The sequence below is a fragment of the Dermacentor variabilis genome, chromosome 9 (genome assembly GCF_050947875.1).
Source record: "Dermacentor variabilis isolate Ectoservices chromosome 9, ASM5094787v1, whole genome shotgun sequence".
NCBI classification, from domain to species: domain Eukaryota; kingdom Metazoa; phylum Arthropoda; class Arachnida; order Ixodida; family Ixodidae; genus Dermacentor; species Dermacentor variabilis.
This window is the reverse complement of record NC_134576.1, coordinates 102,127,511-102,152,994: the sequence shown is the minus strand read 5'-3', so window position 1 is coordinate 102,152,994 and position 25,484 is coordinate 102,127,511. Positions and strand designations below refer to the sequence as shown.

The 25,484-nt window shown below is 47.7% G+C and overlaps 1 protein-coding gene across 1 annotated transcript in view; it reads right to left on the bottom strand.

The window, feature by feature from the left end:
• The window catches only part of LOC142557189 (serine/threonine-protein kinase ICK), a 62,466-nt gene that overhangs the window by 11,441 nt on the left and 25,541 nt on the right, over positions 1-25,484 (bottom strand). Inside the window, exons 2-3 of the mRNA XM_075668870.1 lie at positions 16,959-17,013; positions 416-750 (exon numbers count right to left, since the gene is read on the bottom strand). Coding sequence (XP_075524985.1) covers positions 416-750; positions 16,959-17,013 — 390 coding nt within the window. The remainder of the gene's footprint in view (positions 1-415; positions 751-16,958; positions 17,014-25,484) is intronic.

Genomic DNA, 25,484 nt, shown 5'->3' with positions numbered 1-25,484 from the left:
TGTCAACTGCAACGGCGAAGGCTGTTCCAACGTCCACCCTCTTGGGTATTCTTGTGTACGAGACATAGTCCTGGGAGTCTTGGCCAGCATCACTCATGGCAATGGCGACGGATGGGGAACACGTTTTTGATCGATGACGTAACGTATTGCAGTAAAACACGTTGTGGGGCTAGTTGGTGCATAGCTTCCAATAGATGAAGCGCCAATAGTGACGGCACACTAGGAAGGAACAAAGACAGGACAAGGCGCTCCTGTCTTTGTTCCTTGTTAATGTGCCTTTTCCTGTCCTTGTTCGTTCCTAGTGTGCCGTCACTATTGACGCTTCATCTATTGAAAGACGTAACGTAGTACGCGAACTCTTAGGCGCAGGCAGCCGGCACGCACACCCGCACGCACGCTCAAAAAAGCGGCTCACCATCGGGTGGACACATAGTCGGTGTACGGCGGCTGCGAGCGGATCTCGCGCGCCAGCCCGAAGTCGGCGATCTTGACGAGCTGCGGTCCCATGCAGAGGAGGTTCTCGGGCTTGATGTCGCGGTGGAAGAAGCCGTGCTTGTGCATGAAGGCCAGGCCGCGCAGCACCTGCTGCACGATGGCCCGGATGGCCGCTTCCGGGAACGGGACGTCCCGCTCGCGTATCAGCTGGTACAAGTTCTCGCGCATGTACTCGAACACGAAGTACAGCGTGTTGTCCTCGCGCACCACCTCCTTGAGCTTGACCAGGTTGGCGTGGCTCAGCTTTTGCAGAGACTGCGAGAAGTGGAGGCGCTTAGGACTAATTGACTTGAAAAAAAAAAGAAAGAAGAGTACGTCGACGCAGACGCAAGGAGTTTTAAATGAGTATACACGGACGGGACATTTACAACTTGTGATTTTATTTATTTATTTGTTTCTTTAGCGTGCTCTCAGGGCCATTGCGGCGTTATAGATGGGAGTGGATACAAGCAAAACGGGTAAATTCAACGAACAGGAGTTAATAAAGCAGAAATCTCTCTCTCTCTCTCTCTCTCTCTCTCTCTCTCTCTCTATATATATATATATATATATATATATATATATATATATATATATATATATATATATATATATATATATATATATATATATATATGTAGATATAAGGACAAATAACAAATGTCACCTAGATATATAAAGTTAGCTGTGGCGCTTGTGTGTACAGGTTGAACAATGTGAAGAAAAAGGTTGCTAGCTATGACGTTCTTGAATAATTGGCGATCTGCGATGGTGGCCGTCGAGGCGAGAAGGCGATTCCACTCATTGGAAGTGCGTGGTACAAACGACTGCAAGAAAGCGTTGGATCTGCATAATGGAATGCCGACATTACCAATGTGATCTAGTCTAGGCGATACATACGGAAGCGGGGAAATAAGTTTGTTGCGTGATAGTGGGTGATCAAATAACTTATGAAAAAGGCACAGACGGAGCATTTTTGGTATTTTTTAAGCGATAGCTTTTATTACTCACTTCGCCCACTTTGGATGTACGTTGGCTGATCTCGCACGATAAAAACCAGAAGGACCGTCAGAGAGAGAGAGAGAGAGAGAGAGAGAGAGAAGGGAAGAAAGAAAGGCAGTAAAACCAGACTAAGTCCAGTTTGCTACCCTACACGTGGGGAGGGGAATGGGGAGTGAAAGAGAGAGAGGGATAACATGAGTCTATACCGCACTTTCACATGCACTAAGTTAGGTACAGGATGTCTATAGTCGGGCACTCAAGTCTGTTGCTTTCAGGTAGTGAAGAAGCGCTCGAACTGCTTTCTGGGCTAATGAACTGTGAGGCCAGGCTCCCAAGATCTTTGCTTCTGTAAATGGCCTGTCGTCCAGTCTATTCAAGGCACACAGGAGTGTCTGACGTTGGTTATCCAAGCGAGAACAGTGGCACAGAAGATGACTGATGGTCTCTTCCCACTTGGCGCACATTGGTGAGTCCGCCATTCCAATACGATAGCGGTAGGAGTTAGTGAATGCTACTCCGACCTAAGGAGTTGACTCTCTTAAGGAGAGTCAACTTTGGCCATTAGGTATGCACTGACTGCTGTTTTCCCGAGCAGACAACATGAGCCACTGTATATGTGCCTGCATAGACAACTTCGGAATTGCGTATGTGATGTACTGTGGCAGAAACCAATACACAGTAGCACGGTATCATTCGGCATTCTGGTTGGCAACGAGATGAGCACTTCGCGTGTCTGATGATGAGCCCATTAGGCTTCGTGATTCACGGATGGCGTATGGTCATGCAGCAGGTTACACAAGAAATGGCCGCTCTCCTCTCTGCAGTAGTCATTCGTTCGAACGTCGATAAAGTGTTCCTTCGGATCTTAGCGCCTGGTGTGCTTTGCTTTGATTGGTCTCTTTTTTTCCAGCTATCCACGCAGCAACACCAATTCAGTGTGGTAATCGCTACAGCAAGCACAACTCCCGCACGCCGGCGCATCGCCAGCAACCAAACCCGGAAACAGTACGGCGATTAAACCCGTCCTCTAAATGAAAGAAAGAAAGAAAGAAAGAAAGAAAGAAAGAAAGAAAGAAAGAAAGAAGGAAAGAACCGTGTCGGACCGGTCGAAAGAATGTACGGTCAAGAAGTGCGGCACCATGACTTCAACCGGAGGTCGGTCGCTCACGGCGAGGCTTAGGAGTCGAACTACTACTCTACTTTTTGGATGGAACGGAGGGTCGGCGGAGCGGGAACGAGGCGTGTCATCGCAAGCGACGGCGCGTCTCCAGTCGGGACGTTTCGGATCTCGCGCCGCGTCCAATCAGATTGCCCTAGTAAGCTCATCGTCCGCGGGAGGGCGTCACCGACGGCGGCGCTAGAGTGTACTCTAGCTGTGCTGCGTAGAAAGAACCCTTTCTCACACAGAGCAGCGCAAAACACTTTGGGGTTACAAAAAAAAAAAAAAAAAAAAACGTACATGAAAGTGGGCTAGAAATTCCGGAAAGGAGTAATGGTGCCAGCATTCGCAAATACAATTCCGTGCTTTAGTTCAGACGTTCCATGGCGGTTGGAAGTTAAAACCAAAGGTCGGTGGGCAGATCTGCGTCGGGGGCCCACGGTAATATGACAATTTAGGCAGTGCAGGGTGATACAGGTTGGGATTCTTGTTGAGGAAGGAGGAGGGGAAGAGATAAGTAGAAGGCAGGGAGATTAACCAGAATAACGTCCGGTTGGCTACCCTACACCGGGTGAATGGGAAAGGGGGAAAACAAAGATAACAGGGAGAGAGAGGAGGGAAGGAAAGAAGGAAATTGCGGTGAGTTCACTGACATGTGTGTTCTTACAGAAATTGCATTAATAGTCACAGATGGTCGCACAAGCCCGTCGTCCTTAAGAAGCACAAAAGCTTTTGTGCTTCTTAAGGGATTCATGTTGAAGTCATAGAAACACTAAGGAACATGGATGAAAAGAAATGGGCAGCTAAAGTATACAAACATCTGTACCTCGAAAGCGTTTGCACGGAATGGAGAATGAGGTGAGGAAGTCAAGAAAATGGGCAAACTAAATACAGGGTAATTGAAAGTGTAAATAGACTAGACAACCAGCAGTCACCAAAAAGATAGAGGAACAGAAAGAGACGGTAAATTGGATGCAAAAGATGGAAACAAAGAAGTTCAATGAGATTTACAATTGCGACAAGAAAGAAATTGAGAGGGAAAATCTGTGCGGTAACTTAAAGGACAATGCGTTGCTATTTGAGGCCCGAGCTGGATGTCTGAAGCGAGGACAAAATCATACCGGAGCAGAGAGAGAGATAGAGAAGGGAAGAAGGAAAGGTAGGGAGGTTAGCCAGACTGAGTCCAGTTTGCTACCCTACACGTTGGGAGGGGAATGGGGAGTGAAAGAGAGAGAAGTTAGGTGTAGGATGTCCATAGTCAGAGCAAACATACGCAGAAGGATCAGCCTGGATACTCGGCCGCTATCTCGCTGGATATATAATAATGCCGGCTCGCAGGCATCTCCAAAGCACACCGATATGTAAATGGAACTGCAAATTATATTTAACGGATTAATTGGTTTGTTTTCTTTGATTGAAGCATGTGTGTGAAGCAGCACATCGTAGTGTCATGCGAGGCTATTCACCCAGGGGGACCCGTAGGAAACGTCCACCTTCCAGAAGCACCGGCCTTCAAAGCGGAGGGAAAGACTAACTGGTCAGCAGTCGAGATAGGCAAGAGACGTTTAGAGTACTGGCGGAAACAAAGCAGGCAAGAGATTCGTATAACCGGAGTCATTACGGGCACGGTTACTGCACTAGATGAAGATGGAGGTCTTAATGACCTCCATCTTTAACATAAAGGTCAAGAAGAAATAAGCAAGATGCTATATAGTGTGCCAGATGTAGTAAAAGCTGATTAGGTCAAGCAGGTTAGGGAACTGTTTATCACCGGCCCGTTACAAAGGGGATTCGAATAGAGATAACCGTCGTCGTCATCGTCATCATCTTCAGAAAAAAAAAATATCCGCAGGCGGCTTCACAACCACATAGTCAGGACAGTAGACAACGTGCGCCTTCCAGGAGTACAGGGTGAACGTCCGTAGCTGGTAGGAGTGCTAACTCGGCAGCGGTCGAGATAGGAAAAAGACGTTTAAAGTACTTAAGAAAAAAAAAAGAAGAAAGAAGGAAGGAAGGACACAGACGCAGAAAGGAAGAGATGGAGGCGGAATCGTCACAGGTAGTACCCCTGTGCAAATGACTCCGTATAGTGATAGGCACAGGTAACTTGCGAGTAGTGCAGATATAGGCAAAGTGCTTAATTACGATATGATACTGTGCAAGTAACTCACGCAGGGTAGGTGTCCATTTTTCATAGCACTGATTAAAAGGGGATGCCATTAGAAATCATCATTATTCATTTTATTTATTTATTTGGTTAACGATACATGATTATCACGATGCTTTGGACAAAAGGTGACATTATATAGTCACCCGACTAGGCCTCTAGCACCATATTATCATGCATTCCACAAAAGACATTCTCGTACAAGATTGAAATTAACATACAGGTCATATATGCACAACTGCAGAAAATAACAGGTTGATTTTGCCTACTACAGCGGACATTGACAAACAACAGTAACAGAATATACAACCAGATTTCAAGTACAAAGACACAATATACAACCAGTATACTACTACAATCAATATACAGCTATATGGGCAACCAGTAATACAACAATATAGTGTCAAATACAACGTCAAACAGAGCCAACAAAAATATACCTTCGATAGCTTGCTGGATGATCTTAATGAAGGAAAACGTGTAATTAAAGACAGTAATTCCGGGTGGGTATTTAAGAGATTCAGAATTTGCGAATTTAATAACTGCAATCCATAATTATTTCTTGCTTTTGGCTTGGTAAACATCAAACGCCTGAAATCGTATTTCGGGGAAGCGTTAGTGTACGTAGATAGGAATAATTGATAATTAGCTGTGTATTGAGTAAAAATAAGTTCAGAAAGACGATGACTGTGCATAGCAGGAACACTAAAAATACGGTCCACGATGAAATAGGAGGAAACGTGTTCGTGATAGGGTAAGCTGTGAATAAGACGAACATCTTTCCTTTGCATGAGGTAGAGATTATTCAAATTGTTCTGAGACGTAACTCCCCACATGAGGATACAGTTATGAAAACGGGAGTGAATTAAAGAAAAATAAAGCTGGCGTTTGAGGTGTCTGGATGATAAGGTACGGTGTCTGTTTAACGTACCTACCGTTTTCGAAACACTGCATCACGAACTCGACATACTGCGTCCATCGCAGATTTTCGTGAAACTGAACTCCTAAAAATTTATATTGTGTTACACGCATTAGCACCTTAGACCGGAACGTAAGTGAGCGAAATTAGAGCACTATCCAATTCTGCGCGTTGCTCACGCGCGTTCATTGGCCTCACGCTGTCACGTGACGTTGCGATGCAACGAAAACGCAGGCAACTTAGCATTGAATTTGTGCGTTTGGCCAATTACGTTGAACTCTGGGGTTTTACGTGCCAAAGCGCGATTTGATTGTGAGGTACGCCACGCCGTAGGGGAACTCCGGAATAATTTTGACCGCCATGCAGGGATGCTTTAACGTGCCCCTAATGTACGGGACACGTGCGTTTTTGCATTTCGCCCCCGTCGAAACGCGGCCGCCGCGGCCGGGATTTGATCCCGCGACCTCGTGTTTAGCAGCGCAACACTACAGCCGCCTAAGCCACCGGTAATTACGTGGCCGGTTACCTCGGATCATGTGGAGTTCCAAGAGCCCGCAACATTTAGCCCAATCTGCACCAGCCAGACCAGTTTGCCACCCTTGTTCAGCGTCACATGTGGGGTTGCTAAGAAAAATTTAGGAGCCGAATTCACCAAGGCTTTCGTTTGTAAGTGCTTTTTGCCATTGGACGATCACCTTCGCAAATGATATCTGCAGCATCAAGATTGGTCGGTATATTTTCCTTACGAAATATTCTAGCGTAACAGATTTTTTTATGAATAAGGGCCCAGTTGGCGTAAGCGCAAGTTCGTATTTCGCGTATAGCCCAGAGAGAGAGAGAGAGAGAGTCAACTTTTAGTGAGCCCATAGTAAAGGTTGGTGCGCGGTGGCACCAGACGGGGTGGAACCTTCGTCTAAGGTCCCATATGCGTCCAGCAGTTCCTGGCCCCTAGCCGCCAGCACGAGCTAGGTCGGTGGCCCATTCAACACAAACGAAAAGTGGTTTGATGGCGACGGGCACTAACGGAGACTTCGCCACACAATGGCAAAACTTAACCTTACGTGACCAACTTACAACTGCTGGATCTCGGAGGCCACTGTTTACACGGCGCCCTTCCCTCTGCTGTGAGGTCGCAACAGACCCTTCCTTCGCTCTATCTCTCCCTCTCCCCCTCTCTGTACCCTCTCTCTCTCTCTCTCTCTCTCTCTCTGTAAGGGCGCCGTCGACACTCCCCGTGCCCTGTTTGCTCGGGCATTGCCGGGGTGGTCGCCATGTCTGCTTGAGCTGTCGCGGCGACTCGCTCCTTGGTGTAGAGCGCATCGCGCTGCCGCCTTCGAGTTGATTTCACGCCGCGGCGTAGGCGTAACAACCGCGCGTCCAACGAGCTTCAGCTGTGCTCGATATGCTCTACTCGACTTCCGCTTCCCCTCGTTGTGCATAGCATAAGTAGGTCCGCGAACGAGCACTAATGCTTTGCACTGACCTGCTCTCTATACGCCGGGCTACGCGACTGGTAATTGGAGATCCGCGTTCGCGGGTTTCAGAAACCCGTCGCCAATGTGGCTCACTTCCCTAGGGCGTTCTGTCGTTGAGCACGAGATCGCGGGTTCGAATACCGGTCGCGGCGGCGGCATTCTGATGAGGGTGAAATGCAAAAAATAAATAAATAAATAAATAAATAAAATAAAGAACGCTAGGGTAAATGTAGGTTTAGGTGCACAGTAACTAAACGCCATATGGCCTAAGGCACCCTAGATAACTAATACATGCAGTTCTGTACAAATTTTTTTCTCTCTCCCACTCTATTTATGTGTGTTCATTTTTTAAAAGAGCTTTCTGTCTCCCCTTTCCCAGAGCAGGGTAGCAAACTGGATATCTATCTTCCGGTTAACCTTCATGCCTTTCTCATCTCTCTCTCTCTCTCTCTCTTTTCATCGAGGAAGCTATGGCGATAGTGTACACGGGAGCAGCAAACATGGTGGTTCAATCATCGGAGGAATGTTCGGTAGTGTACGCCGATTTGCCTATGAACTTCGTCCATCTGGCTTTAAACTACTTTGCAGCTTTGCAAATTTATCTTTTAATGTCACAGTGTATTTCCATGCCTTGTATAGCCCCTTCTGCATGGGCCATAACTGTTGACCTGCAGTATTCTTAAATAAATAAATAAATATGCAACCAAACAGTGCATTATAAAAGCAACAGTTTGGTACGGATATACTTGTGCGGAGAGCCCTATAGGCCTTACGCAATTAAAAAAAAAAGAAAAGAGATTGTTTTGAAATTTAGGCGAAGGCAAGAGTTAATATATGAAGCCACAATGACGTCTCATGTCACAGGCATGAGGATTAGGCAAATGTACGCGCACCACCGATTATTCTCATGGTAGCTGAACAGTCACACAGCCAAACCGTATTCCACGCTGTCAGTTACATGTATTTTTTATTGGGTTAGCATTACGAGTGTCGAAATGCAGAAAAGAAAAGTGGTTGTATTGTGTGAGAAGCCGGTCACGTGGTAGAGGTAGAGAGTGAAATGGGAGAGCTTTGAAGACCGTGTAGACATGGTCAGAGAAATGTACATGAACGTATAAGGCTCGTCATATTACCGCGTCACGCGGGGCTTTCTGTCAGGGCTTTCCCCTCTCTCATCTTATCTGGTCATCTTATCCCCAAAACCCTACTTAATAGCTATAAAGCGTCATCTGCAGGTTAGAGGCCTGCGGCTTCCTGCTGGTAATTTCTTTTGATCGGTTAACCAAACGCACGTTTCCACATCGTCTCGCCATTGCAGCGGCATCCCAGAATCAAAATCCTAGGTATCTCGTTCGACACACTTGAAATCTGGGATGACATGTGGACGCCAGGCATTCAAACAATAAAGAGCAACATTCAGGCAGACCGCAATTTGGATTTTCCTCTTCTTGAACGACATTATTTAGCTGAGTTTATTTTCCTGGGAATTTCTCTGTGCCTGCTCCACGTACGTAGCTAAGCCCCCCCTACTTGTCTTGTTCCCCTAGCCTTTCGCAGACAGTGGCGATAACAGCCAATTTCGGGTAATTTCTTTGGTCTCCTTTTTAATGTGTTCGTGGTATATTATATCTAATGCTCTTGATGTTCGCACCTGCGTGGTGTTTGTTTAATGGTGTGTAGATGTGTATTATCTGTGCATATAGCCTTGTACATTTGTTTACTATCGTTATTTTTTGTACGTAGTGTAAACAAACTTTTTTTCTAATCAGGAAATATTTTTTTCTGAACACACAGTCCCGGCAGCTTATTATCTGGCAAATATTCGGCCAATATTTGTAACACATGGCGGAGAAGCCTAAAATTTGTATCCGCGCTATATACTTTCCTGCTGAAATTACTGAATAGAACTCTGACGCCGCGATCAATCAGCTATATATAGGAAAGATGGTTAGCACACAGGTATCTCGAACTCTCGTGCATGACGTTATTCTGACGTTCTTGCGGTTTGATTTAGTATACGCTTCATCTGCACTTATTAGAATAAACAGTCGCATCTTTCTTAAACGTATGGCGGCAATAAGACTCCGCGAAAATGCATCATCACTGAGAATCGCTGCATTTGTTACCCAATATTTTGTTCGCAAATGATCGATTTCGCAAGTCACAGAAACTGCTTCAAGCCTGAAGAACAAAGCTTAGGAAAAGCCACGCGCTGCCTTGTCATTTCCCACGCTGGCTGATTGACCCAGCTTGAAGCTTCCACACAGACACTAGCGCCACAGTTTCCTCCAGTGAATTGTGCAGGAAACTATGTGGCCTGCGTAACGTGACATCATCACTGTCGTTGCAGTGATATATACTGGTTTCGTTGTGTCCCTATACGTGCCTAGAGCGGCCAGTCGCACGGCAATTTTGCGTGTGTTCGCGGGTTTCTTTCACGTTCGAAAAAAACACTTTTATGTAGCAAGTATTGAGCAACGGAAAGCTGTATCGGGAGTTTTTCATGTTTCCCTACAATTTTATCATTGAAACTTTTCATCTAATTATAATATTTGAGAAGTCGATCAATTGATTAAGACTAATTAGGTAATTAAGCTAAATGCAAAATGAAAATAATCCGAGTATTTCCAAGCGACGGCAAACAACGTTACCTTGGTTCTGTCCAGCAACGTGGCATTTGCATATTTTTTTTAAATCTTGGTGCATGATAGTTGAGACACCCTGTATACTAGCTTATTACTTCTGCATGCTATAGGTTATATGCGACGGGTCTTCTTTGCGCGCTACTCCTGCACAACGATGCCGGTGTCTGGATGCACTTTCCCAACGGCCCCGCAATGCCGCGTTGCATGCTGGTTAGGTGGCATCCACGCCGTAGACTGACAGAGTTTGTGCGACCCAGTTGGCCGCAAACGGTTGCTTTGGTTGAAAAGCGTCAGTTTTGTGAAAACACACACACACACACACACACACACACACACACACACACACACACACACACACACACACACACACACACACACACACACACACACACACACACACACACACACACACACACACACACACACACACACACACACACACTCTCTCTCTCTCTCTCTCTCTCTCTCTCTCTCTCTTTTGAAATTTTGACCATGTGTTACTGCGCCAAGTAGTCCGGCAGCGCTTTCGGTTTCCCGGAACCGATACCGAATCAGTGTATAGCTCCTGCGTGCGACCGTTTCGATTTTGCCCGTGGAAACACGAGAGAGAGAAGCGGGGGAACAAGTCAAACTGAACGCCGAGTGATGTCCCATTTTAATGTAAGCGCTGAAGTGGATAAGATGTTTATCTTTTTTTGTTCCCCGAACCCAACGCGAATGAGAATGTGGGACTACTTTCCGGGAGCGCTCTTGCTCGTCCTTTGACTCCTTCGTCTCTCCATTGCTGCTGATGGTCCACTGCAGAAATGCGGAGAGAAATCGGTCGTGTTTTAGGCAGCGCAGAGTCGCTAAAGAGCCTTCTTGCAGCTTCGGCATTGCGACGGCGTCTATCGGTTTATTCTTCAGACACGACCTTCAAGAGTCGAGACATCTCCCCTCATTTCTTTTTCCCATTCTCTCTCTCTCTCTTGCTCCCCCTCCCCATGATTTAGAGGTTACCGATAGAAGCTGGACGCCTCCGACCGACATTCCAGCTTTCTTCTGTGTAGCCTTTCTATCTTCTTGGCCGTTCTTTGGGGTTTATTTTTCTCCTCAGGTAATGGGCAAGCACCGTGTTTCGAGGGACCCTATACTAAATGGAGCATGGGCACCAACGGGGCGATTAAAATTAAAAAGGCACTTTTCTTTAAAGGCTCGATCCAATATGTATGCAGCACCGTTCATTGTTACACGTCTGCTTCGCTATCCGACGTTCTCGCTCACCCTGGTCACGCGCGCTGGACGTGGAAAACGTTTTTAACGGGGTGTGACCAAGTCATCGCATTTTCAGATAACAGTGCAGAAAAAAGAAAAGAAATATATTGGATGAGAAGCGAAGATGGGGGCGAGAGACATTACGCGCGACGACGTGGTAACGTCTTTTTAATTGCCCTACAGAAAGAGCTTCCTCGTCGTAATCGAAGGAACAAGGTACCTGGCTAACAAGAAAGAAGGTCTTTAATCCTTTTACGTGTGGCAGCCTGTTTCTATGTGAAAACTAGGTGTTACTTAAGGAAACGACCACTGCATAAAAAAAACAAGATATCTCTTTTTTTTTTTCACGTTACACTATAGCTATTGAAGAAAAACATATATTGTTCTTTCCTGAGGAAAATTCGTTGCCTACGTTTCTAAGATGATAAGTGCTGTTTTTTTTTCTGATAATGCCGAACAGGGAGCGGCGCTGCTGCAGTCAAAGGGACAGAGTTCGATAACATTCGCTCAATTCTTTGTGTTCAGTGTTATCTACATTTCTGAGTTGGTGCGAGAGTGGACGTCTGCGCACTTTTCTTTTTCTGTTTTCTTTCATTCTTGGATATATGTTGCGATGTACGACGCCTACAATAGCATGCCAAGCCATTCACTCAGCTAACCTCTCCAGTTATCACCAAAATTTTATTTCGCGAGCGCGCACGCGTATTTTAACAAACTGGTCTGATGTATACGGCTTCCCTGCGACGCACCTTGCTATGCGAAAGTAGTGCGCACGACGGACGTGGGGCTATGCGGTACGAATAACTTAACGCGCCAGCGAGGCCGGGTTCAAATAATTCACTTCAGGATAGAGGACCCAAAATGCAAAATATCCCACACTGTTGCGCACTGTTGTATGCGGCCAAAACACCACGCAACAACTGTAGAGTAATGATTCACCCGAGCCTTTCTGTGATGCTCGGCGAAACGGCGTTTATGCTTCCTCAAAACTAGAGCAATATTGCAACGTCTGCAGGGTCATATACCGCTCTTTATTATCATTCTTTTGCATTTCAGCTCTTTTTTTTGTCCACACCGCTTTTTGACGTTCAGGCGCAGGACAGGCTCACCGGCTGTTCTAGGACCAGAACGCATTACGCCTATACGATATGCGCCAGGGCAAAGATGCGTAGTTGTCTATGCTGCTTTTAGTAACAGAACGACAAAAAAACGGATGACAAAGGTCGTTTTTAGAAGGAGCTTATTCACGCCACACGGAATTGGCGCAGCGCTTAAACCACTTCTCAGCAACAGAACCAGACGTGAAGCAGCAAGGAAAATAGAGTTAAAAGACGGAGAGAGAGAGAGAGAGAGAGAGAGAGAGAGAGAGAGAGAGAGAGAGAGAGAGTGAGAGAGAGAGCAGAAGTCCCTTTCAGTTCTTTGCCGAATACGGAACATGATGGATAATAATAATAATAATAATAATAATAATAATAATAATAATAATAATAATAATAATAATAATAATAATAATAATAATAATAATAATAATAATAATAATAATAATAATAATAATTCATTTACCGTGCCCCGGAACAACCCTAAAGTCTGAGTGCTGGCACTCGCATACATTAAAAAGCAAAAATAAAATAAAACTACAAAGGAATGTTAGTAAAAAAACAATGAATAAAAAGATTAATGTGATAAGAAGAGTGCACATACAACAAAGCGCGAGGTAAATACAAAAAGAAAATAGGCGGAGAAGGGCATTTGAACAATTTGTGAAACTATGACACAACAATGGAAAGCTCGGAAAAGAACAATGACAACGCGTTATGAAAAATATTGAGATTATGAATAATAATAATAATAATAATAATAATAATAATAATAATAATAATAATAATAATAATAATAATAATAATAATAATAATAATAATAATAATAATAATAATAATACTTTATTCCACAAAGTTACAAAAAGCAGCGTACATAACAGGCCTGCCAAAGCCACACAGAGCTTGAGCGGCAGTGCCTGGCAGGCAGCGGAACAAACACTTATTCAATTGACATGTACAAGCAAAAAAAAAAAAAAAACTAATGATTCCCTGAGGCAACTAGTCAATTTGCCTGAGTGCCTTTTTTAACTTGTATTTGGTTTGAGCGCGCAAGACGGTTTGAGACAATTTGTTAAAATATACAGGAACATAGTAGTCTCGTATTCTCTTGCCATATCTTGTACAACGCCTGGGTACGAGGTAAAGATTCTTAGGCCGCAAACAACGTGAGGGAGCGTACTTTACCCTGAAATTACTTTCCCAGAAGTGCTTTAGCACAACAGTTTCCAGCAGTAGTTGATAAAAGTCTGGCATAAATAAGTTTTATAAAGTGTCAATACTCCGTGGCCGGCTGATTGTTGGTGATGACAGGCAGGAGCATGGAAAGGTCCATGTTCTGTGGTGACGTTGCGCGGAATACGAAACGTGATGCAACTGAGGAGTTCGGGGCAGGTGAGGATACTGTGAAGGAGAACCTACTAAGGAGAGCAAGCTCAAGAACCTTAGGCGTGGCACAGTAGAGAAATCTGGCAATAATTCGAGACATCGGCTTTAAGGCCAGTCGTAAAAGCCGTAAAGCACACGAGCAGTTTTCCGCATGTGAGGGAAAGTGGAAGTAGTCCAAGAGTTGTTAAATTTAGGTGTCAATCCTGGAGCAAATACGCTGCCGTAAGCTTTTAGAATTGCGGAGGGGATGCCATCAGGGCCGCAGGATAAGGAAGGCTTCAAGCGCTTAAGGAATTCGTGGATGAACTTTTCATCAAACCGCACGGCACTAGATGTAGGAACCGACCCGTGTTGCTGACTGACTCCAGCGTTGAGACCCGCAACATTATACATCGGTGAGAAATGGGCCGCAACACTATCCGCGACTGCTTGGAGTTCTACTCCTCTAGAGCCGAGCCGGAGAAAACTCTCCACGTTTACCACAGCGCTTGCGGATATAGTTCCAAAATTTAGCACGCCGGCCGGATGCGCCCTTTTCCAAGAATTCATTGTATAAGTCGTGATCCCGCTTATAGAGGCGTTTGCAGAGAGTGCGAAGAAAGCGGAATTCTTCTTTCTACTCATTAGGCACAGGTCTTGTAGATTCACGGTGCGCGCGGTCTTTATGCTTTCGGGCAGTTCAGACGAGAGCCACGGGGATATATCTGGAGCGTTAAGGACTGTACTGGGGAATGCATTTGCGCACACTGCTCAAAACACGTTCCGTAAGCTGATGTACTTGGTCATCAACATCTGTAACTAGTGACCAATCGGTTGTGGACAAGAAATTATATAAGCGAGCATAATCACCACGGTAGAAAGCAAAATGAGATGGTTCCTCTAGGCCACTGGAGGAGCTCTGCCTCAGGGATGACAGAGAAGACACACAAGGGAATTGTCGGAACGAGAGACATCTATAGCTTGAGCATTCGAGAGGCAAAGGTCTAAGACGTTACCACAGAAATTTGCGATCAAGTTATTCCGCTGAAGGGAAAGACGGACAGAAAGCCTAACAACAGGTTGCAGTTTTTCTCTGTGTAGTGATTGTAATGAGGATATCTAAGCGCGTCCCAATCAATTCCAGGTGTATTAAAATCACCAAGAAGGATTACTCTGTGCTTGTTACGGGAATATACTACACTTTAAATAGAAGAGATGACCTTATCAAACAAAACAGGGGAAATATTTGGCGATACATAGAAAGTTCCAAACTTCTAGACCAATCGGCTCCTGTACACTTTCTGTATCATTACGCCGACCACATCTCAATGAAGTGTCAACAGAAATCAGTGCGCCACCGCCTTTCTTTAGGTCCATGGACTGAAGTCCCGGTCACAGCGGGAGACGTTGTAGTGCGGTGTAAAAAAGTCTGAAGAAGAAATTTCACTGCAGAGACAAGTTTCGGAAATAACAAAAACAGGAAAAGAAGAAATTATATTGCGGAAAAACTCACATGCTTTGATTTGGAAAAGATGTCCAGATTAAATCAATCAATCAATCAATCAATCAATCAATCAATCTTGTTCAACGTGCCTAGGAACATCCTAAGGTACGGCGCACGCATACATAATAATAATAATAATAATAATAATAATAATAATAATAATAATAATAATAATAATAATAATAATAATAATAATAATAATAATAATATTAATAATAATAATAATAATAATAATAATAATTTCTACTGGCACTACTGGCATCCCCTTCGAAACGGGGCGAGGACAAATAGTCACTTAGCCTGCTTTAACTAATAGGTTTTACTACACCTGTTGTAATATCGCATTCTGTTTATCTTCCCTTGATCGCTTCTCTCCATTAAAACTGCTATCTCTATGTTATCTGCTATCTCTATCCCTATGCATGCGACGACCGCGGTTCCGTTGATGTCCTACCGGTTTTTTTTTCCCCACCAATACGCCGGACACGTCCGCCACTGACCAGATAATGCTCCCATCTGCTTCGAACCGCAGCTCTTCTGGAAGGTGTACATTTTCCGAGGTTCGGGCTTTGGCGAATATCTTGCCATTCCGTTGCGATGCCGCTGAGCCGTCTCCGAACTTTTGCTGGGTTAGGCACATATATTCCTACTCCCGCTGCTAATATTTGTGTCGCAGTGATTTGGTCCTCACGCAACCAGCTTGGACTTCAGACAGCCGGGCACTGCCCCGTTTTGTGTGATCGCAGATATTTTATCTCCCGATATCACGCTTGCAGTCTTTGTGAATTACTATAGACTTTTTATTTCGTTCCCGTCCTTCGCATCTAGTTTACCGTCTCTGTTTCCCTCACTTTCTTTCTTTTTTGATGATTCCCGGTTGTCTGTTGACACCTTCAGTTACCCTGTACTTCGTTGCTACGAGGCTGTGAGACACAAAATGACATTTCAGGCGGGCTTCCTTCCCCTGTCGGCGCCTAGACTTCACCCGTCGCATGCGTCATAAATCACGTCTCCATAGACTGGAGGACAGGTCCAGCACAAGATTAACGAATCTGGGGTGATTGAATGTTAATGACACAAAGAACGGGCACTTACCGAAAATAGGCGCCAGGTATATATGGCGATGCCAAACCGATGCGATTGTGGTGTGATCCCTCTTGCGCATACCGCTGCGTGTATTACTTTAAAGAAAATAAATTTTGTGCAATGTCTTACGACCTCAGACAAGGCGGGGATGAAGACGACGAGGAGGAGGATTTGTGACATCTGCAGTTGTATACACAAAAGGCGCGCGCCGTTCAGATGCGCTTAGAGTAGCTACGCCCCTACAAGTGGACATGCTTCATAGTTGACGATTAGGCGGCCGCCGCTTTCGGGCTCAAATCCGCCGGGCAGTCGATCCATGAACGTACGGGCCGCGTGCGTTTCTCCTATCCTGTTTGTATTGCGTCGCTGCTTAGCGTGTTTCACCCAAGGTCTTCCAACACCGACGGTGTCGTGAGGAGATACGCGGCTTCAAGCTGGAAGAGGGGGCCCTCGAAATCCCCCGCGAGACCGGCTATTTGCAAGTGTTTGCTAATAACCCTCACTCAATCCACTATCGCGGGCGTCCGTTTCTTTGCTTGTGGGAGGCGAAAAAAAAATAAACGAAATCCCATCGAGAATACACACCGCGAGAACGTTTCTTTCACCGCGGTTCGACCTGGCCGGAATGCGGTCAGGCGCACCCGATCTCGCGGCTCGCGCCGGTCATCAAACCAGGGACGCGAAGTCCTTCAGACTCGAGGCATACAGCGTGTGCACAACTCACTGCAAAGAAGCGCTACATCGCTTCTGCTTTGACTGCGCAACGACCGGAGAGCGCGTCGATGACCCCACCGACTTGCCACGCACTCACCTTCACTTCGCGCAGGTTCATGCACTCTTCCCAGGAGTAGTACTTCTTCTTCATCCTGCGCCAGAGAAAGTGGAAGGGGGAGAGGTGATGAAAAAGAAAGAAGCACGGGCTCCGTTACTGTTTGCTCGTCCTCCCTCCTCCTCTCCAACATCATGAATGCGCGGTGCCCACCTCCGCGGCAACCCGACGGAGGCCCCTCCCACTATATACGCTGCCGTCGTCGCCGTGTGTATACATATACGCGTACAACGTGAATATTCATGAGAGCGCAACTTCCGGGCTTCCCGCCCCCATACTATATCATCATCATCAAGAAGAAGAAGAAGAAGCACTGTGCGTTTCTTTGGTGCAGCGCAATTTGTCCCGAGCGACGGACGGGCGGCTTCATTACGTCGACGGGAACCTCCGAGCGGCCGCTGACACGAAAGAGCAGTGCCCGCGGAGTGCTATAGCGCGCGCGCGCGGGCACTGCTTAAGTGGACAGGCGAAGATTCGGGGTCCGGCGGAAGGAATCAATCAGCAAGGGGGCCCGAGCGGGGTGGACGGCTCGACGCTGACCGCGTTCGTAAGTTAGGTAACACCCCGGTGCGCCGACGTACGGTTTCGTAAGATGCGCGGCGGGGAAAGGGAGGCCGACAGTTACACGTGCAGCCGGTCGTGTGCCGTGTTCGGGACGATTTGCGTTGCGGTGCGTCGGGTGCAGGAGGCGGTAATGAGAAAAATACACGGAGGAGCGGATTATGGGAGATTAACCAGCAAGAGGCGTCGCGATCGCGACTTAGCACTGACTGACGAGAGAGAGAGAAAGAAAAAGGATGTTTCGAAATGCAGGAAGGTTAGCCATGAGGCAGTTCTGATTGGGCTATACCTCACGGGAGAAATATATGTGAGGCGATAAAAAAGAAGAAAGAGAACGCACGGAAACAGAAAGAGAAGGGGAGTAGTAATAAAGTAAATCGTGTACGCTGCACAGAGGTAGCAGGCCGGCTCTTATCACGTATCGGTTCGTGTACTCCAGAATTTTGGGCAGCGCAAATATGGCCCTCTGCTTGGCGTTCCTTTGATAACACAGGCCTAGAACATTTAATGCGTAAGCATTCTAGGGGCTACTTCCCTCGAAAATATGTCCGTCCCTCCGTCTGTCTGTGACGCGTGACTCGATGCGCTCCACACGTATACATGGGGTTCTACATGGGGATGTATATGAGAACGTCTTGTGACTATACATACGACTACTGAGACTTATGGTTATGGCTATATTGTCGCGAAGACAATGTAACGCGGCCTTCTTTGCTGTCTTTCGGGGAATTTTGTGGGGTCCTTGACGCGGGGCAAACCTTTGTACACAAATGACCTCGACGGCGCCGCGGACAGTGCTGCCGCGCGGCCGCCGCGCCTGACGTCACACCTGCACCTGTCGCGTCGTCTTCCCACGCTCGGCTGTCAAAAGCTGATCAGTTATGGTCAGAGTGCTTTTGTGTAAGGAGTGTTGACGCGACCATTTCTTGACCCCTTGAACTCTGCCGCTTATTGGATGATGTCGGCTTGCCTGATTGGTCGGAGTAACGAAGTAGCCCATTGGTGGAGAAAAGTGTCTCTTGGATGCTGGGGAAACTTATTTAAGGAATAGTTTGGGGTAGTTTAAGAGTGAGCAAGTAGACAGCAGCAGACGGCGCATCTTCACCAGGGGAGGCCAGGCCGGTCAGGCAGGCCGACGACGACGGGTATGACATCGTTTTGCTTGTAGATATTTTGTACAGTTTAAACTTAAGGTAAATACCAAGAGAATAAATCTAGTTGTTCAAATGCTACTCTCGTCGTCGTACCTGCGGATTTGGACTTTCCCCTGCCAGAGCTCATCCCCATTCTTCTTCCGTCTCCCTGGTGAGTTGATGCGTCTGATATCTCACGGCTGCGTCACTTCGCTACAAAGTGGTGGAGTGTGCTGGGTACCGAAGGCCACGCACTAATATCATGGGCCGTGGCAACAAACCTCAAGAACCTAGCTCTAACAGCTCGACCATGACCGAACCCCCTACTGTCCTCGCTACCATGTCCATCCCTCAAGCGGAACCTTTCATCGGACCGCCAGTCTTTAGAGGCACGCCCGAAGAGTCAATATGCGAGTGGCTCCTTTGCTACGAATACGTAGCCTCCCTCAACAACTGGGATGAAGGGACGAAAGTAAAATTTTTATATTTGGCATTAGAGGGCAATGCAAAGAAATGGCACACCACGCAAATTTTAACGGGTGCCCCTAATACATGGAAAGAGTGGGCGACGCTCTTAAAAACGTCTTTCACAAGTCGCCACTCAGTTGAGATCGCATATTTGCGGCTCCAAAACCGAACGCAGCTGCCATCAGAATCTCCCGAAGATTATTACTATGAAGTTGTGCAGCTGTGCGCCAGAGCCAACCCATCTATGACGGAAGAGGAGCGGATGCGGCACCTTATGCGCGGATTGCGTCCGGACGTGATGGAAAAAATTCTTATTGCAAACCCGGACAGCTGCTCTGCTTTCCTTGAAATTTTACGCAGAATTGATTGGGCAGCTTTTTTGATGGTGCGCGCGTCGCAACCAGAAGCGACCGGCACCTATTTCTCTGCCGGCCAGCAGTCATGCTACCCATTCGCCTCGGCACCTGCCGCCGGAGTGACACCCGCTGGAGCAACAGTGCAGCCGCCTCCAACATGTCTCGCCACCTGCGCTGCGGCAGAGCGTCACTTCCCGCTAGAGGCCACCGACCGCGACAAGGACTTGAGGGCGATCGCGGAATCTATAGGCTTATTATTTGACCGCCTGGAAGCTATTGATGAAGATGTACGTCGTCCTCCAGCACCTTGGCCAGCGAGAAATACCCATGACGACGACGAGCGACCGCGCTGCCAGCTATGCGACCGCATCGGCCACGTTGCGCCCCAGTGCCGGCAACGGTTCCAAGAAAACGGACCCCAGAAGAAGGAGCAGCGCTCTAACTTTGAGCAAAGCAACTCCCGCACGCTTTCCCGACTTCCGCATGATTCCGCGCCAGCAAGCGACGAAAATCCCTTACCGTTGCTCGTGCTGGATCATGTGGACATCGGCGAAAGGCAGAGAGAGGATTCATGGATGCGAGAAGTAATACAACACCTAGAGCAGCCGAGTGCGTCCGTTGCCAGAAAAACGAAAAGAACGGCACGGAGCTTTCGGCTGGTCGACGGTGTATTGTACAGAAGAGCGAAAGGCTTTCAGGAAGATCGCGCGGCACTCGTTGTCCCCAAGTGTTTGAGATCGGAGGTTCTGAGGCACTGCCATGACGACATCACGGCAGGCCACCTCGGTGTCAAGCGCACATGGGAGAAAGTTCGCCGCCGTTATTTCTGGCCAAAGATGTTTTCCCATGTCAACAAGTACGTCCTATCCTGCTCTGACTGCCAGAAGCAGCCGCTCGCCCACAGAAAGCCAGCCAGTGTCGCCCCATTTGTAAGCTCCAAAAATGAGCCTCTACTTCAGGAAGGTCAAGGAACGCAACGCGGAGCCCAGGACGCCAAGAAAGCGGCCCACCAAACGGACCCTGCTCAGATTCTAGCCGACCAAACAGGCAACAAACGCGACACTTTTAATGTTGCGCGATTAGAACCGTGTCACGTCAGGCAGTGCTCCGATGATGACGACGCAGACGGCAAATCTGATAACGAACGTCCAAAGAAAAAGAAAATGTGTTGTGTTCGTCGCGTTGTGCGTCAATGTAGTTGTGGTGACCGGAGGCATGCCCCGTGTAATCGTGTGTGTGAGATGTCGACTAGTGATCGAGGACAAGCCAAGAAACCGCACGGGACTGAACTTTACTCCAACTGGAGTACATATAACTGGAGGACATTTCATAGGGAGGCTGAGCCTCGAACCATCGCTTCGTATGACACAGACATTGATGTGTATTACAGCTCAAGCGAATAATCTTCATTGTTAATTTTCTTGTGTAGCGCGCGCGAATGAACTTTGGTGTTACTTTTCTTGTCCACTTTGTTTCCATTTTGTTAAAACGTGTTTGGTGTTTTGTTTTATGTGATGTTCCATTTTTCTTACGGTTACTTCAGTTTTCTTATATGAATCCCCAAATGTACGTGTTTATTTGTACGTGTTTAAATTGTTAATTTGGTTTTGTAGTAGTGCTTTGTGACGAGTGGGACACTCTTTTTCGTAGGGGGGAGGTGTCGCGAAGACAATGTAACGCGGCCTTCTTTGCTGTCTTTCGGGGAATTTTGTGGGGTCCTTGACGCGGGGCAAACCTTTGTACACAAATGACCTCGACGGCGCCGCGGACAGTGCTGCCGCGCGGCCGCCGCGCCTGACGTCACACCTGCACATGTCGCGTCGTCTTCCCACGCTCGGCTGTCAAAAGCTGATCAGTTATGGTCAGAGTGCTTTTGTGTAAGGAGTGTTGACGCGACCATTTCTTGACCCCTTGAACTCTGCCGCTTATTGGATGATGTCGGCTTGCCTGATTGGTCGGAGTAACGAAGTAGCCCATTGGTGGAGAAAAGTGTCTCTTGGATGCTGGGGAAACTTATTTAAGGAATAGTTTGGGGTAGTTTAAGAGTGAGCAAGTAGACAGCAGCAGACGGCGCATCTTCACCAGGGGAGGCCAGGCCGTTGTCAGATGGGAAGAGGACTTGGCAACCAGAGGCGCCGCGTCCCAGAGCTTTCATGTACTCATCAACCCAGCATCATTCGATACATTGACCCCGGTACTCCCCCACAACCCGGGCTGACTGGGTGGGGGGACTTGGTTCGGGCCAACGGTCCTTCCCGGACAAGGGGGCTGTTGCGGTGCAGTCCAACTGAGGGACTGCACTCAACACACAAACAGCCATGTCGGTCTTGCAGGGCACAAGCCTGACTGACCCTCGGACTGCCCTGACGCAAAAGAGGTCAAGGCATACAACCATGGAGACCACCAAAGCCGTCCGCGGAGCAGCGCGACCACTTGAGGGTGCACCACCACCGGTTCCAGCTCTGGGTTCCACTGAGCCAAACAAAACCCCGTAGATCGACTGGCGCACACGGCCGAGTCGTGCGACCTTTGGAGCATGCATCATAACTTAATGGATAGCTTTCCACCTGACTCGTCAAAAATCACGGCAGGACGAGCCCACACTTCGAGAAACTTCTTCTCGCCCAAGCGGTGCCGCTCCCGGGTGAGGTGGAACCAGACCTCCTTCCGTGCTTTCGCAAGCACTTCGTGAAGGCCCGGTGCCCGACCCCCGAAAATTGCCGGTCAGGCAGGCCGACGACGACGGGTATGACATCGTTTTGCTTGTAGATATTTTGTACAATTTAAACTTAAGGTAAATACCAAGAGAATAAATCTAGTTGTTCAAATGCTACTCTCGTCGTCGTACCTGCGGATTTGGACTTTCCCCTGCCAGAGCTCATCCCCATTCTTCTTCCGTCTCCCTGGTGAGTTGATGCGTCTGATATCTCACGGCTGCGTCACTTCGCTACAAAGTGGTGGAGTGTGCTGGGTACCGAAGGCCACGCACTAATATCATGGGCCGTGGCAACAAACCTCAAGAACCTAGCTCTAACAGCTCGACCATGACCGAACCCCCTACTGTCCTCGCTACCATGTCCATCCCTCAAGCGGAACCTTTCATCGGACCGCCAGTCTTTAGAGGCACGCCCGAAGAGTCAATATGCGAGTGGCTCCTTTGCTACGAATACGTAGCCTCCCTCAACAACTGGGATGAAGGGACGAAAGTAAAATTTTTATATTTGGCATTAGAGGGCAATGCAAAGAAATGGCACACCACGCAAATTTTAACGGGTGCCCCTAATACATGGAAAGAGTGGGCGACGCTCTTAAAAACGTCTTTCACAAGTCGCCACTCAGTTGAGATCGCATATTTGCGGCTCCAAAACCGAACGCAGCTGCCATCAGAATCTCCCGAAGATTATTACTATGAAGTTGTGCAGCTGTGCGCCAGAGCCAACCCATCTATGACGGAAGAGGAGCGGATGCGGCACCTTATGCGCGGATTGCGTCCGGACGTGATGGAAAAAATTCTTATTGCAAACCCGGACAGCTGCTCTGCTTTCCTTGAAATTTTACGCAGAATTGATTGGGCAGCTTTTTTGATGGTGCGCGCGTCGCAACCAGAAGCGACCGGCACCTATTTCTCTGCCGGCCAGCAGTCATGCTACCCATTCGCCTCGGCACCTGCCGCCGGAGTGACACCCGCTGGAGCAACAGTGCAGCCGCCTCCAACATGTCTCGCCACCTGCGCTGCGGCAGAGCGTCACTTCCCGCTAGAGGCCACCGACCGCGACAAGGACTTGAGGGCGATCGCGGAATCTATAGGCTTATTATTTGACCGCCTGGAAGCTATTGATGAAGATGTACGTCGTCCTCCAGCACCTTGGCCAGCGAGAAATACCCATGACGACGACGAGCGACCGCGCTGCCAGCTATGCGACCGCATCGGCCACGTTGCGCCCCAGTGCCGGCAACGGTTCCAAGAAAACGGACCCCAGAAGAAGGAGCAGCGCTCTAACTTTGAGCAAAGCAACTCCCGCACGCTTTCCCGACTTCCGCATGATTCCGCGCCAGCAAGCGACGAAAATCCCTTACCGTTGCTCGTGCTGGATCATGTGGACATCGGCGAAAGGCAGAGAGAGGATTCATGGATGCGAGAAGTAATACAACACCTAGAGCAGCCGAGTGCGTCCGTTGCCAGAAAAACGAAAAGAACGGCACGGAGCTTTCGGCTGGTCGACGGTGTATTGTACAGAAGAGCGAAAGGCTTTCAGGAAGATCGCGCGGCACTCGTTGTCCCCAAGTGTTTGAGATCGGAGGTTCTGAGGCACTGCCATGACGACATCACGGCAGGCCACCTCGGTGTCAAGCGCACATGGGAGAAAGTTCGCCGCCGTTATTTCTGGCCAAAGATGTTTTCCCATGTCAACAAGTACGTCCTATCCTGCTCTGACTGCCAGAAGCAGCCGCTCGCCCACAGAAAGCCAGCCAGTGTCGCCCCATTTGTAAGCTCCAAAAATGAGCCTCTACTTCAGGAAGGTCAAGGAACGCAACGCGGAGCCCAGGACGCCAAGAAAGCGGCCCACCAAACGGACCCTGCTCAGATTCTAGCCGACCAAACAGGCAACAAACGCGACACTTTTAATGTTGCGCGATTAGAACCGTGTCACGTCAGGCAGTGCTCCGATGATGACGACGCAGACGGCAAATCTGATAACGAACGTCCAAAGAAAAAGAAAATGTGTTGTGTTCGTCGCGTTGTGCGTCAATGTAGTTGTGGTGACCGGAGGCATGCCCCGTGTAATCGTGTGTGTGAGATGTCGACTAGTGATCGAGGACAAGCCAAGAAACCGCACGGGACTGAACTTTACTCCAACTGGAGTACATATAACTGGAGGACATTTCATAGGGAGGCTGAGCCTCGAACCATCGCTTCGTATGACACAGACATTGATGTGTATTACAGCTCAAGCGAATAATCTTCATTGTTAATTTTCTTGTGTAGCGCGCGCGAATGAACTTTGGTGTTACTTTTCTTGTCCACTTTGTTTCCATTTTGTTAAAACGTGTTTGGTGTTTTGTTTTATGTGATGTTCCATTTTTCTTACGGTTACTTCAGTTTTCTTATATGAATCCCCAAATGTACGTGTTTATTTGTACGTGTTTAAATTGTTAATTTGGTTTTGTAGTAGTGCTTTGTGACGAGTGGGACACTCTTTTTCGTAGGGGGGAGGTGTCGCGAAGACAATGTAACGCGGCCTTCTTTGCTGTCTTTCGGGGAATTTTGTGGGGTCCTTGACGCGGGGCAAACCTTTGTACACAAATGACCTCGACGGCGCCGCGGACAGTGCTGCCGCGCGGCCGCCGCGCCTGACGTCACACCTGCACATGTCGCGTCGTCTTCCCACGCTCGGCTGTCAAAAGCTGATCAGTTATGGTCAGAGTGCTTTTGTGTAAGGAGTGTTGACGCGACCATTTCTTGACCCCTTGAACTCTGCCGCTTATTGGATGATGTCGGCTTGCCTGATTGGTCGGAGTAACGAAGTAGCCCATTGGTGGAGAAAAGTGTCTCTTGGATGCTGGGGAAACTTATTTAAGGAATAGTTTGGGGTAGTTTAAGAGTGAGCAAGTAGACAGCAGCAGACGGCGCATCTTCACCAGGGGAGGCCAGGCCGGTCAGGCAGGCCGACGACGACGGGTATGACATCGTTTTGCTTGTAGATATTTTGTACAATTTAAACTTAAGGTAAATACCAAGAGAATAAATCTAGTTGTTCAAATGCTACTCTCGTCGTCGTACCTGCGGATTTGGACTTTCCCCTGCCAGAGCTCATCCCCATTCTTCCGTCTCCCTGGTGAGTTGATGCGTCTGATATCTCACGGCTGCGTCACTTCGCTACAATATGTACTTAGTACTGGAGAGGTATCAAGAGTAATTAATGTTAATAAAATACTAATAAGATTAAATACGGTGAAGTTAATGAAGGCTAAATAAGACTCCTGAAGAC